Source organism: Pelophylax lessonae (assembly GCF_965119305.1).
Source record: "Pelophylax lessonae genome assembly, chromosome: 3".
Taxonomy (NCBI): Eukaryota; Metazoa; Chordata; class Amphibia; order Anura; family Ranidae; genus Pelophylax; species Pelophylax lessonae.
Window position 1 is genome coordinate 684967955 of NC_138770.1, and position 15375 is coordinate 684983329.

Below are 15375 nucleotides of genomic sequence, written 5' to 3' on the forward strand. Positions count from 1 at the left end.
TACCGATAAGTGTCGCACTCTCAAAATCTCAACTTATATGTGAAATACTCAAAAATATACAAATCCAAAAAAGTGTGACCAAATCTGCAAAATACAAAAAATGAACAGATGATAACAGTGACAGCAGTCTTAGAGGGGAGTTCCCATCATTGTGTAGGGGTGTGTTGAGTATTGTGATCCTTCCTCCAGAGTAATCATGAATATTTTTTTTCTGCTTCCAGAGTTTGGCAGAGTGGGACCCCACCAACCCGGAGTGCCTCCTGCAGGTGGTGAAGGAGCTGGTCCAGCAGTATCACCAATACCAGTGCAGCCGGCTCAATGAGAGCTCCCGCCTCATGTTCGAGTATCAGACTCTGCTGGAGGAACCACAGTACAGGGAGAATATGGAGATCTACGCTGGGAAAAAGAACAACTGGGTAAGAGCAAAACCAGCACCGGATCATTTCATAAAGCATGGCTACACATGGATCGAAATTCAGCCAGTTCAGCAGAGGCCAGACAAATTTTGATCCGTGTATGGGCACCCTGTTTGTACAGAAGTCGATTTACCGATCAGCTTCTGTACAACCAGCCTGTCGGGTTTTTCTTGAGCGATCAGTGCTGCCTAGCTATAGCTGGCAACACTGATCATTGCATTTTTCTGGCAGGGGAGGCTCCCTACTGGCAGAACACAATAGCGCTGCGGAAGGGATTCACCAATCAAAACGCTGTCTGTGGTGATGCGGGAATCAAGCAGATTTAGTTCGCTCCACCTGCAATGGAATTAAAGAAAAGAGCTTAATCTATGGCAGGAGAAGGCAACCTTAAAAAGGTGGAGATCTACCTGAACAACATGGGAGGAGTCAGAGATCACCGGGCACAGTGTCGCCTCCCCACACCTGATTTAAACCTCATACCAAGAGTGCATGGATTGGCGGGTTTCGTCCATAACGGGCTTCCTCAGGATCCACTTTGTATACCAATCTTGATATAATTTATTACCACAAATAAAGACAGGAAAAGGAGCTGCATGCCACACACTGGCAGGTGGAATTTCTGCACATGTAAAAACACACACCGATATATAGGCTATAATATGTCTATAAGGTTGGATATCCAAATCCCAGTCTATATAGGCCAGGGGTCTTCAAACTCTGGCCCTCCAGTTGTTCGGGAACTACAATTCCCATCATGCCTAGATATGTCTGTGAATGTCAGAGTTTTACAATGCCTCATGGGATGTGTAGTTCCGCAACAGCTGGAGGGCCGTAGTTTGAGGATCCCTGATATAGGCTATAATATGTCAATAAGGTTGGATATCCAAATCACAGTCTATATAGGCTATGATATGTCAATAAGGTTGGATATCCAAATCCCAGTCAATCACCAGATGGGACAGAAAATCCTCCTATAGGAAAAAAAGGACCACGTCCAAATACTAGCAAGCTCACATCTGCTATAGACTCAGTGTACTCTGACCTCGCCAAATGGAATATGGCGCTGCCATATCAAAACAGATTAGTATACAAACTGGATACTGAGAGAGCCTGTTCTGGGCGAAACGTGTCAATCCATCCACTCTTCGCCACTGCTTGTTGCTCTGGTGTGGTACTATATGCTTGGAAATGATTGTTATATGTTTTTAAATTACATTTAAATATTTTAACTATGTCATATAAATATTATTGCTTTTAATACCCCTATTTTTTTGTGTTTATATTGTGACGCACACCTAAAATCCCTCCCCCCCCCCCCCCCCAATCTCTTTATCGGGGAGATATGGGGTTGTTTCAGCTTGTTTACTAATTGCAGATTACATAGTGAGGTTGAAAAAAGACATCAGTCTATCCAGTTCAACCTATGATGTGTGTGTGTGTTTGCAGTTACCAGTACATTGTATACCCCTGTATGTTGTACATTGTATACCCCTGTATGTTGTACATTGTATAACCCCTGTATGTTGTACATTGTATACCCCTGTATGTTGTACATTGTATACCCCCTGTATGTTGTACATTGTATACCCCTGTATGTTGTACATTGTATACCCCCTGTATGTTGTACATTGTATACCCCTGTATGTTGTACATTGTATACCCCTGTATGTTGTGGTCTTTAAGGTGCCCATCTAATAGTTTTTTGAAACTATCGATGCTCCCTGCTGATACCACTGCTTGTGAAAGAGAATTCCACATCCTTCCCGCTCTGACAGTAAAGAACCCTTTACGCAGTTTAAGGTTAAACCACTTCTCTTCTAATTTTAGTGAGTGGCCGTGAGTCCTTTTATATTCCCTTTCCCTGAATAGTTTGTTCCTTATGCTAGGGTCGCCAGTACAGTATTTGTACATTGATATCATATCCCCCCTCAATCGTCTCTTCTCCAGAGAGAATAAGTTCAGTGCTTGTAGTCTTTCCTCATAGCTGATGTCCTCCATTCCCCTAATTATTTTTGTTGCCCTTCTGTGGACTCTTTCCAGTTCCAGCACATCCTTCCTGAGGACCGGTGCCCAGAACTGGACGGAATACTCCAGATGTGGCCGGACCAGAGTCTTGTAGAGCGGGAGCATAATCTCTTTATTTCTGGAGGCTCTACCCCTAGTGAGTAACTTGCGTTCGTATTTCTGGCCCCCAACTGCATTACCTTGCAGGGGTGTCAAACTGGCGGCCCTCCAGCTGTTGCAGAACTACAAGTCCCATCATGCCTCTACCTATGGGAGTCATACTTGTAACTGCAAAGCCTCATGGGACTTGTAGTTCCGCCACAGCTGGAGGGCCACCAGTTTGACACAGGATTGTGGCTGTTTCTTTAACAAGATCTTCCACCTATTACCCACTAATACCGCTTGCCGACCTTCCGCCGCAGATTTACTGCGGCAGTCTGGTTTGGCTACGCAAACCGACGTAAGGGTACTTCGGCTCACGGGAGCCCGCCCTCACTAGGCAGTGGGAATGCCAATGCACGGGACCTGCAGCTCTGATTGCTGCCGAGCACCCGCGATCGTTCCCTACTGAGAGAGAAGGACGGGCACAGCCGACCGTTCTTCTCTCTGAAATGATCACAGAGCCCCTATAGGGTCACAGGTCTCTATGGTCATTTCACAAGCCCCTCACCCACAGTTAGTAGACACTCCCCTAGGCTCACGTTTAACCCTTTGATCACCCACTAGATTAACCCCTTCCCTGCCAGTGTCATTAGTACAGTGACAGTGCATATTTTTAGCACTGATTACTGTAGTAATTTCACTGGTACCCCCAAAAGTGTCAAAAATGTAAGTTAGGGGTCCGATCTGTCCGCCACAATGTTGTAGTCCCGCTAAAAATCGCTGATTGCCGCCATAACTGGTAAAAAATATAAATAAATAAATGAAAATTACATAAATCTCTCCCCTAGTTTGTAGATGCGACAACTTTTGCACAAACCAATCAGTATACACTTACTGGGATTTTTTTTTACCAAAAATATGTAGCAGAATACAAATTGGCCTAAAATGATGAACGATTTTTTTTTTTATTGGGAATGTTATATAGCTGAAAGTTAGAAAAAATATTGTTTTTTTTTTTTTTTTCGGAATTGTCGCTCTTTTTTGTTTATAGCGCAAAAAATTAAAATAACACAGAGGATCAAATACCACCAAAAGAACGCTCTGTTTGTGGGAAAAAAAGGACGTAAATTTCATTTGGGTATGGCGTTGCATGATCGCGCAATTGTCCATAAAACTAACGCAGTGCGGAATTGCAAAAAATGGCCTGGTAATTAAGGGGGAAATCCCCTCAGTCCAGAAGTGGTTAACAAGATCTCTCACCTATTACCCACTAATACCGCTTTAATGCTGTGACTTTATTCTGACTTCACTGGTCAGGTCATTGATTAAAAAGCACTTAACCCAAAGATTTCATCATTGGCGTCCTTCATAAAAATCGTGTCTGTGATGCAGATCGGTTCCACCTGCACCTCTGTAAACGGCCAGCTGATGGCGCTCTCTGTAAGCCCTTCACTCCATCTCTGTACCTTACAATGGTAAAGGTAAATTACCTGACACTAAACTGAAGTGTTTTATGCAAAGTGAGGAAATGGGTGATGAATTGTCTCGGTGATTGTGATAGTCGGAAGGAGGAAGTGGCGGGGTTGAAGTCGCACAGGTTTATACAAGGATACACTTTCTTTGGGGTTTTCCCAAAACTCATTTACAGATAGAAGAAGGATGCAGCTTCCTGGTGGAGTAAATGGGTTACTCTGTCTGGCTGCATGTGCTGCACGGCATGCTGGGAGTATACTCGGGGTCAAAGGTCAACACTAAGAACTCCATATCATATCATAGTCTGTCCTCCTAGATACATTGTCCATATGTTAGGGAGACATCTTTAGGTCGCTGTTTTGTCCTAAAAGGCCGAACTGCCTTCCTACAGGTCTGTGTGATGGCATTTATTATACAATCTGGAGATTCTCCCACTACTGCCCATGTTAGTGCAGTACAGACAGCATCTTTGCTGAACCGCTGCTGCACTAAAAACAATTGCAGGACAGGCCAATCATAGATAATATCATTTGCATTTTATCACATTAGACGGATTGAAATTTGGCTGATTCCAAAGGAGCCAGCTGAATTTCGATTCATCTATGTGTAGGCTGGTTGCATGGAAGTTGATTGCTCGATCGCCTTCAGTAAAACTAGCCTGTCTGGCTGTGTTTGATCACTGCCAGTGGTTTTTGCCGGCAGCAGTGATCATTGTGTTGTGAGTGGGGAAGGCTCCCGCTGTGAGAAAACAAAAGCTCAGCGATGGGGAATTCCCCAATCACCCCTGTTAATGGGGAAACTAGTGACTGACCTCCGGAGGATTTAACCCCCCCCCCCCCCCTCCTGACCAGGCCATTTTTTTGTGATACGGCACTGCGTTCCTTTAACTGAAAATTGCGTGGTCGTGCGACGCTGTACCCAAATAAAATGTATGGACTTTTTTCCCACAAATAGAGCTTTCTTTTGGGTGTATTCGATCACCTCTGCATTTTTTATTTTTTTGCGCTATTAACAAATTTAGGACAATTAAAAAAAAAAAAACTGACAGGCAGCAATGGTGGGCCGCCTAAAAGTGCCCATTAGTGCCATCTTTTAGGGCCCCTCATTGCCGGCTATTAGTGCCCATCAGTGCTGCCTCATCAGTGCCCACCAGTGCAGCCGATCAGCGCCCATCAGTGAAGGAGAAACGTTTTACTCTATTCTCTTTTGTTCAATGACTGACACAGCCCCTGATCGTCTTAACCATTGGGTTATAATGCCCCCTTACAGGAGTAGGCAGGAAAAAAAGGCAGAAAAAAAAAGTCTGGCTTCACCTATGGTCAGTTCCAGGGGGTATACTCCCTCCCCCTGCTATAGGCACTCAGTTTTTTCTGCCTGGTCAGGAGTAAGGACCTCCTTCCTTGCTGGAATCTCTGGTCCTGGCAATTTTTTCTTTTTATGTATATTTTTTTTCTCCTGTTTTTTTTCCTGTGAGATCTACAATAAACTGCCGGACTGGGCGACGGACTGGATAATCTAGATCCAGTGATCACCCTAGTCTGGCCAGCGAGAGCGCACAGCTCCGCGCTAGGTCAGCCGCAACATAGCTCCACCAGATGGGGGCTGGCGTGCGAGTTAAACGCCTCCCGAGGTCGTATATGACCGGGTCACGGCCCGAGTCGCAGCGTTCCTTCTGGCCGACAGCCCCCCATTTCGATGGAGAGGAGGTTCTGTCTGGAGCAGTGCCCGCCTGGTTCCTGGTATGGTAAGTAACTGTCCCCCCTCTCCCCCTGGAGGATTTCGGGGTGGACATGGGCCTATCCTTGGGACGGTTGGACCCCATGGTTCCCTTCCTTCCTGTTAGGCACCCTCCTCATCAGTCTGGTGGTTCCAGTGAGCCATCTCACCGCCCCCCTTCTTTGCTTGGGCTGAGGCTGTGGGGTGGCCTGGTCCACCTCCTGGGGTGGGGTCAGGGTGCTGTGCTGGCTGTAGAGGCGAGGGGGAGGGGTGTGCCGCCGGCAACCAGGCGATCGGCTGTGGGGGGGGGGAACTGTACATGATTGGGGCTCCTGCCATTCCTGCCTGGCCTATCTTCTGAAGCCTAGGGATTCCTGTCGCTTGTGTGTTCAATACATGGCGGCCATGTTTGTGTAGTCCGGTGGCCATTTTGAAGTGGTTTGCCATCGAAAATAGCAGCGGCCATGACAGTCGAGCCCTATTGGTGGCGATTTCGGCGGTGGGAGCCCCTCCTTATCCCCTGGTGCTGACTCCTGGATCTTTTCACTTCCTGATCGCTGCACGTGGAGTGCAGACTATCCTGGTGGCTGCAGGTGCCTATTTCTGCTGGGTGGTGAGTCTGGTGGGGTATTCTCCCTCTCTGCTGAGGATCGATTAGGTGCTCTGTTACTAGCGACCGAGTGGTGCTGCCGGAGCGGTGGATATGTCCCTTTAGCAGTGTTTTTACACTTTTTTTTTTTTTGTGGGGTCCCCTTATTGACTCATGCAGTCTTTGGAGCCCATTTCCCCACCTGATCCCCTATCAGAGGCTGCAGGGCCCTCCTGGTCCCAACCATCCATTGATGCACTGACAGCGATCCTGGAGTCCTTCGTGTGTCGGGTGGTGGTGGTTTTTGGGCGACGGACTAGCAAAAAGCCCGTGAGGATGATTCCTCCACTCCTTTAGCCGCGCACAAAAAGGCACTTTTTTATGCACGGATTGTACAGAGAGTGCAGAATTATTAGGCAAATGAGTATTTTGACCACATCATCCTCTTTATGCATGTTGTCTTACTCCAAGCTGTATAGGCTCGAAAGCCTACTACCAATTAAGCATATTAGGTGATGTGCATCTCTGTAATGAGAAGGGGTGTGGTCTAATGACATCAACACCCTATATCAGGTGTGCATAATTATTAGGCAACTTCCTTTCCTTGGGCAAAATGGGTCAAAAGAAGGACTTGACAGGCTGAGAAAAGTCAAAAATAGTGAGATATCTTGCAGAGGGATGCAGCACTCTTAAAATTGCAAAGCTTCGGAAGCGTGATCATCGAACAATCAAGCATTTCATTAAAAATAGTCAACAGGGTCGCAAGAAGCGTGTGGAAAAACCAAGGCGCAAAATAACAGCCCATGAACTGAGAAAAGTCAAGCGTGCAGCTGCCAAGATGCCACTTGCCACCAGTTTGGCCATATTTCAGAGCTGCAACATCACTGGAGTGCCCAAAAGCACAAGGTGTGCAATACTCAGAGACATGGCTAAGGTAAGAAAGGCTGAAAGACGACCACCACTGAACAAGACACACAAGCTGAAACGTCAAGACTGGGCCAAGAAATATCTCAAAGGTTTTATGGACTGATGAAATGAGAGTGAGTCTTGATGGGCCAGATGGATGGGCCTGTGGCTGGATTGGTAAAGGGCAGAGAGCTCCAGTCCGACTCAGACGCCAGCAAGGTGGAGGTGGAGTACTGGTTTGGGTTGGTATCATCAAAGATGAGCTTGTGGGGCCTTTTCGGGTTGAGGATGGAGTCAAGCTCAACTCCCAGTCCTACTGCCAGTTTCTGGAAGACACCTTCTTCAAGCAGTGGTACAGGAAGAAGTCTGCATCCTTTTCATGCAGGACAATGCTCCATCACACGCGTCCAAGTACTCCACAGCGTGGCTGGCAAGAAAGGGTATAAAAGAAGAAAAGCTAATGACATGGCCTCCTTGTTCACCTGATCTGAACCCCATTGAGAACCTGTGGTCCATCATCAAATGTGAGATTTACAAGGAGGGAAAACAGTACACCTCTCTGAACAGTGTCTGGGAGGCTGTGGTTGCTGCTGCACGCAATGTTGATGGTGAACAGATCAAAACACTGACAGAATCCATGGATGGCAGGCTTTTGAGTGTCCTTGCAAAGAAAGGTGGCTATATTGGTCACTGATTTGTTTTTGTTTTGTTTTTGAATGTCAGAAATGTATATTTGTGAATGTTGAGATTTTATATTGGTTTCACTGGTAAAAATAAATAATTGAAATGGGTATACTGTATATTTGATTTTTGTTAAGTTGCCTAATAATTATGCACAGTAATAGTCACCTGCACACACAGATATCCCCCTAAAATAGCTAAAACTAAAAACAAACTAAAAACTACTTCCAAAAATAGTCAGCTTTGATATTAATGAGTTTTTTGGGTTCATTGAGAACATGGTTGTTGTTCAATAATAAAATTAATCCTCAAAAATACTCATTTGCCTAATAATTCTGCACTCCCTGTATGTGTGCATGAGACCTTAAAAATGGAGGACTCAGCTGAGGGGTTTCCTTTCCCCGCCTATTTTGAAAGAATTGGCACTAAAGAGTGGGAACAGCCAAAACATCCCCTTGTGGTCCATAAGCGGTTTGCTATGCGGTACCCCTATGATGAGTCCTGTCTTAAAAAGTGGACTGTTCCACCGGTAGTGGACCCTCTGGTCTCCAGATTGAACAAGGCAACTGTGATTCTGGTTGAAGAGTCCCCGGCTTTTAAGGACTTGGCTGACAGGAAGGCGGAGGCTGTGGCCCGCAAAATGTACACTGTGGCTGGTTCGGCACTGAGGCCTGTATTTACCATTGCACTGGTGTCGCAAACTCTGACCAAGTGGGCTAAGCTTTTATGCCGTGTTCTGGAGGGGGAGCAGCTCCCCCCTTCCTTTGCTGAGCTGGCAGACCAGTTGGTCCAGGGGCTGCAGTATATCTGTGTTGCCTCTTTTGACAAGGCTCCCCTAGTCGCTAGGCTCTCTGTTTCAGCAGTGGTCCTTCTGGGTATTTTATTGGCTCAAATGTTGGTCTGCGGACCAGACTTCTAAAAAGGTCTTGACTGATCTTCCTTTTCAAGGAGATCGCCTGTTTGGAGCTACCCTGGAAGACATCATTAGGGGTCTCACAGGGGGGGAAGAGTACCTTTCATCCGCAGGCTAGTAAGGGCAAGGACCCTCTTCATAGACATGGGCCATCCTTGTTGGCTCATAAGAAGTTTTTTCGTCCCTCAGGGGTGACTGACAAGGGATCAAAGCCTTTCAGGGCCTCCTCTGGTGGATTCAGGCGAACTTGGTCTGGCAAGTCGAGAGCGGGCTTCTCCAGACCCACGGACAAGGCTCCTTCAGCATGAAGTTGTGCTATCACCTGTATCGGGGGTAGGGGGGTCGTCTTCATTGGTTTCCAGACCCGTGGACTTCTCTGGTACAAGACAAGTGGATCCACAAAGTCATACAGTCTGGCTACAAGATCGAGTTTCTCTCTTACCCCCCAGCAAGGTTCTTTCCTTCAACTTTCGCCTGTTCCCATGCCGCTTATAGGGTCTGTTTGGGGTGGTGCAAGACCTGTTACTTCAAGGAGTGATTGTTCCGGTTCCGACATCAGACAGTTTTCAAGGTTTTTACTCAAACCTGTTTACGGTTCCCAGGAAGGAAGGCACTGAACTGCTTTGTGTGGGTGCAGAAGTTCAGAATGGAGTCTATTTTTTCTTGCCTTTATCGACATCAAGGATGCTTACCTTCACATACTTATATGTGCCAGTCACCAGCGCTTCCTCCACTTTGCCATGGGAGAGGAGCATTATCAGTTTGTGGCGTTACCCTTTGGTCTCACCTCTTCTCCTCGGATCTTCACAAAGGTGTTAGCACCGCTGCTAGTATTGCTATGCCAATTTGTCTCCTGCTGTCCAGCAGATGGTCATCCCTCCAAGCTTGCATGTGGGTACTGGACCTGATGGTTTCTACCTTTGAGGTGGTTCCGTTCGCACAGTTCCATACGATGTCCCTGCAAAGGGAGATTCTGTGCAAATGGGACAAGAATCCGCAAAACGAAAACGAAAGAGTCCCGGATATGGTGGCTTCTTTCTTCGGCGTTTCGACTGGGCAAATCCTTCCTTCCCTTGTATTGGACAGTGTTCACCACGGATGCCAGCCTTTCCGGCTGGGGAGGCGTCCTCAGCAAAAATTCCGCTCAGGGTATCTGGACACTGGAATAATCCAGATTACTGATCAATGATTTGGAACACCGAGCGATCTGACTGTGCCTGGATCATTGGACAGATCGCCTTCAGGGATGTCCAGTGCACATTCAATTGGACGATGCCACAGCCGAGGCTTATGTCAATCACCAGGGGGCACAAGAAGTTTCCTGGCGGCTCTGGAGGTATCCGGCATTCTCCGGTGGGGCATCCCGAGGTGGATCTTTTGGCATCTCGGCTCAACAGAAAGGTGCAGAAGTTTATGGCTCGGTCACGGGATCCTCTGGCGGACGCCACAGATGTGCTGGTGGCCCAGTGGGGTCAGTATCATCTAATTTACGTCTTCCCTCCTCTCAAGCTTCTGCCAAGACTTCTAAGCAGGATCGAGGTAGAAGGGATTCCGGTCATCTTAGTGGTCCCGGACAGGCTTCGCTGTGTTTGGTACGTCGATCTGGTGCCGCTGGTCGCCGACGTTCTTTGGAAGTTTCCTCTCAGGGAGGATCTGCTGTCCCAAGCACCAATCTTCCATCTTGCTCTACAGTCGCTGGCTTTGACAGCTTGGCTGTTGAATGCCAGGTGCTGATGGATACAGTTTTGAGTCGGTGATTCCAATGATTTTAAAAGCTAGGAAATCTACTTCTAGGAAGATCTACCATTGTACGTGGAAGATGTACATTGCATGGTGTGAGTCTCTTGGGGTTCATCCTCGCTCTTTTTCAGTGGCTCGGATCTTGACCTTCTTTCAACGAGGGTTTGAGCAGAAACTGGCCTTGAGAACTATCAAGGGTCAGGTGTCAGCTTTAGAGGTCTTTTTTTAACGGCCCTTGGCCACACACTCCCTGGTGCATACTTTTCTTCAGGGAGTTAGGCACTTGGCCCCTCCAGTGCGGTCTCCGTTACCGCCTTTGGACCTCGATTTGGTGCTCTCAGTCCTCCAGAAGCCTCCTTTTGAAAATATTCGGGAGATTTCCATGCTTACGCTGTCCCAGAAGCTGGCCTTTTTGGTTGCTGTCACCTCTGCACGCAGGGTGTTGGAATTGGCGGTGTTACCCTGTCGTTCACCTTACTTGGTGGTTCACAGAGATAAGGTGGTTCTTCGCCCCTGTCCATCGTTCCTTCCAAAGATGGTCTCTGATTTTTATTTGAATGAAGACGTTGTGTTGCCTTCCCTGTGTCCCAGGCCAAAACATCCAAAGGAAATTGCCTTGCATACCTTGGATGTGGTCTGGGCAATTAGGGTGTACCTGGCAGCTATGGAGTCTTTTAGGAAGTCAGACTCACTATTTGTGCTCACGGATGGGCCTCGGAAAGGGTTGTCCACTTCCTCTGCGACCATTTCCAGATGAATCAGAGACGGTTTTTCAGGCCTATTCCATCAAGGCTCAGGTTCCTCCTTTCCCTGTCAAGGCGCACTCTACTCGGGCGCTCAGTGCCTCCTGGACTTTCCGTCATCAGGCGTCAGTGACACAGGTTTTCAAGGCGGCCACCTGGTCGCCGGTGCACACTTTCACAAAGTTCTATAAAGTGGATGTGTTGGCATCTGCGGATGCTTCTTTTGGCCGCAAGGTTTTGCAGGCTGCTGTTTAGAGGACCTGATCCTCTTTGAGAGTTTCCTGTTTGCCTACTGTTTAGCCTTGGGAATTTTTTTGTTGCTCCCACCCCTGTTTAACACTGCTTTGGGACATCCCAATGGTTATGAATATCAGGAGCTGTGTCCGTCAATGAACAAAAGAGAAAATGGAATTTTTGACTTACCGTAAAATCCATTTCTCTGATGTTCATTGGCGGACACAGCTCCTGCCCCTCTGTGGATTTGTAATTCTTCTGACACTGCTTGTAACAAAACTGAGTACCTATTGCTATACTCCCTCTATCTGCAATAGGTACTCAGTTCTGTTGCAAGCAGTTATGATGGGGGGGCACTAAGTACCCAAGTAGAGTGCGCCTTGACAGGGACGTCCGCCAGCTGGTTGGAGTCCCGATTGAAGCCAAATTCAGCTTGGATCAGGTCTCCGATCAAGTAATCTGGAAGTGACATCACAACGTCACTTCCGGGTTACTGGGCTGCCAATGGCGCCGATTTAAAAAGCTGTCAGTATTCAAAAATGCAGATTTCGGCGTTTTGAATAATTTGAAGTGCAGAGGGAGAGGTTTGGGATCTTTTAGACCCCCGATCCCTCCATAAAGAGTACCTGTCACTGCCTATTACTGTCACATTCCCCCCGATCCCTCCATAAAGAGTACCTGTCACTCCTATTACTGTCACATTCCCCCCGATCCCTCCATAAAGAGTACCTGTCACTGCCTATTACTGTCACATTCCCCCCCGATCCCTCCATGAAGAGTACCTGTCACTTCTATTACTGTCACATTCCCCCCGATCCCTCAATAAAGAGTACCTGTCACTGCCTATTACTGTCACATTCCCCCCGATCCCTCCATAAAGAGTACCTGTCACTCCTATTACTGTTACATTCCCCCCGATCCCTCCATAAAGAGTACCTGTCACTGCCTATTACTGTCACATTCCCCCGATCCCTCCATAAAGAGTACCTGTCACTGCCTATTACTGTCACATTCCACCCGATCCCTCCATAAAGAGTACCTGTCACTGCTTATTACTGTCACATTCCCCTCGATCCCTCCATAAAGAGTACCTGTCACTCCTATTACTGTCACATTCCCCCCGATCCCTCCATAAAGAGTACCTGTCACTCCTATTACTGTCACATTCCCCCCCGATCCCTCCATAAAGAGTACCTGTCACTTCTATTACTGTCACATTCCCCCCGATCCCTCCATAAAGAGTACCTGTCACTGCCTATTACTGTCACATTCCCCCGATCCCTCCATAAAGAGTACCTGTCACTGCATATTACTGTCACATTCCCCCCGATCCCTCCATAAAGAGTACCTGTCACTGCCTATTACTGTCACATTCCTCCCGATCCCTCCATAAAGAGTACCTGTCACTTCTATTACTGTCACATTCCCCCCGATCCCTCCATAAAGAGTACCTGTCACTGCCTATTACTGTCACATTCCCCCCCGATCCCTCCATAAAGAGTACCTGTCACTGCCTATTACTGTCACATTCCCCCCGATCCCTCCATAAAGAGTACCTGTCACTGTCTATTACTGTCACATTCCCCCCGATCCCTCCATAAAGAGTAACTGTCACTCCTATTACTGTCACATTCCCCCCCCGATCCCTCCATAAAGAGTACCTGTCACTGTCTATTACTGTCACATTCCCCCCCGATCCCTCCATAAAGAGTACCTGTCACTGCCTATTACTGTCACATTCCCCCCCGATCCCTCCATAAAGAGTACCTGTCACTGCCTATTACTGTCACATTCCCCCCGATCCCTCCATAAAGAGTAACTGTCACTGTCTATTACTGTCACATTCCCCCCTGATCTCTCCATAAAGAGTACCTGTCACTCCTATTACTGTCACATTCCCCCCGATCCCTCCATAAAGAGTACCTGTCACTCCTATTACTGTCACATCCCCCCCCCCCCCGATCCCTCCATAAAAAGTACCTGTCACCAGTGGCGTAGCGTGGGGGGTGCGGCCGGTGCGAGTGGCACCGGGCGCAATATCTAGAGGGGCGCAGAAAAGTCCTCACTCCCGCCATCCCGACTCCAGAGTGTGCCCTGTTGTGCTCTCCATAATGTAAGCTAGTGCTGTCCGTCTGAGCTTCCCTGCTTGTCTGGGCTTAGCCGAAGCCCTCTGTGATTGGCTGCACTCTGTCATGTGCTGCTGTGGGGGCGGGCGGAGCTGGCTGTGATCGTGGTTGGTGCAGCCTCTTGCTCCCCCCTCGCTCTCCAGGACTCACTGCTGGCTGGGCGGGCTTCAGGCTCCAAATCCAAAGAAAAGAAGAGCCCAGGTTAGTGGTGGCTGTAAACTGTCATGCTGGAGTCAGGCTGGATGGAGAGCAGCAGGCTCAGCAATGACTGGGACATTTAATTAAAAAGAGGGGGGGGGGGGGGGGGAGACATGTCTGCCCACAATCCTATTTTAGTGGCTGGTCACTGGGCATACTCTTTTTTCACTTCTGCAGACTGCTGTTTACTAGATTCCTGAGTCCATGTAATCAGGAATCTACTGTATGTCTGCAGAACATGTTACACTCAGAGACAGCCAGATTGAGAGCATTTACTGGGAGCACTTTCAGAGTCAGTCAGGAATGGCCTCCCCCATAATTCTCTCAGGACAGGTTTTCTGCATGTTTCTGGCTAGAAGAGACTGCTGTCACTTTATACTGATAAAGAGAACCTGTCATGCAATGTATTTTTTTCACACAGATTGCAGCATTCTAAGTATTGTGTCATTGTAACACATCCAGATATTTATTGCATCTCACAGAGATCACAGGACCCCCCTGACATTGTATTCATCTGATTTTTCTCTCCAGAAAGGACAGAGCCACCTTTGTTCAGGCATCGTCCAGGGTCACAATCTATTTCCCGGACAGATATTCCAGCTCAGAGATGACACAATCATGTAATTCCTGGTGCCTGTGCCGTTCTTTGCTGTGTTCACAAATGTATGACACAGATCATCCCCTGCTGCAGCCTCTCACCTTGTGACTTACTAGCTGATGTTACACAGCTTTCCATGTCATGTCACAGCTGTTCACAAAGGACAAACAATGCATTCATGTCCAACCCTTAGTTCCCTTGAAGAAGGAATAGGAGGAGAACCAGCGACCAGCCAAGAGCAGGGTGGGCTTCCAATGGTACATCTGAATATACCCCTTGTCTGCTAGAGGACACTGGAAACTTCTAGATCAGAGGTTGGCAACCCCCAGCATGCTTGCCAGAAATGGCCCCCAGCATATATTTTTGTGGGCATGCAAGGGATCCCTGGGACAAACTCCCACGCTGCAGCAAAGCTGACCGGCACAAGAGGGAGCACAGCTGGGATCACCTCATTGCCCTCCTGCCTCTGTTCCCACCCACCTCACTGGCTTGCATAAGCCAAAATTGAAGCAGCAGATAACCAGATCTAGGGGGTGGTGTGCCATGCCGCAACCCTGCATGAATGCTGGTAAGCTCCTCTCCACATTCCCAAACTACACTCAGACTTGCCATGGCACATCCAGCTTAGCGGCTCTTCCCCTCCACACAGCCAATCTGTTTCTTTTCCCGCAGGTGCAGCAATTGGGGTGATCTGAGGTGTGAAGGTGCAGGAATTGGGGCGATCTCAGGTGTGAAGGTGCAGGAATGGGGGTGATCATTGGGGTGAAGGTGCAGGAATGGGGGTGATCATAGGGGTGAAGGTGCAGGAATTGGGGTGGTCTGAGGTGTGAAGATGCAGGAATTGCGGTGATCTGACGTGTGAAGGTGCAGGAATTGGGGTGATCTGAGGTGTGAAGATGTAGGAATTGGGGCGATCTCAGGTGTGAAGGTGCAGGA

At 47.9% G+C, this 15375-nt stretch overlaps 1 protein-coding gene across 1 annotated transcript in view; it reads left to right on the forward strand.

Annotated features, from left to right (window-relative positions):
• The first annotated feature begins 219 nt into the window (after positions 1–219).
• BABAM2 (BRISC and BRCA1 A complex member 2) overlaps positions 220–15375 on the forward strand; it is a 322305-nt gene continuing 307149 nt past the window's right edge. The window contains exon 1 of the mRNA XM_082249317.1: positions 220–416. Coding sequence (XP_082105443.1) covers positions 336–416 — 81 coding nt within the window. The 5' untranslated portion in view covers positions 220–335. The remainder of the gene's footprint in view (positions 417–15375) is intronic.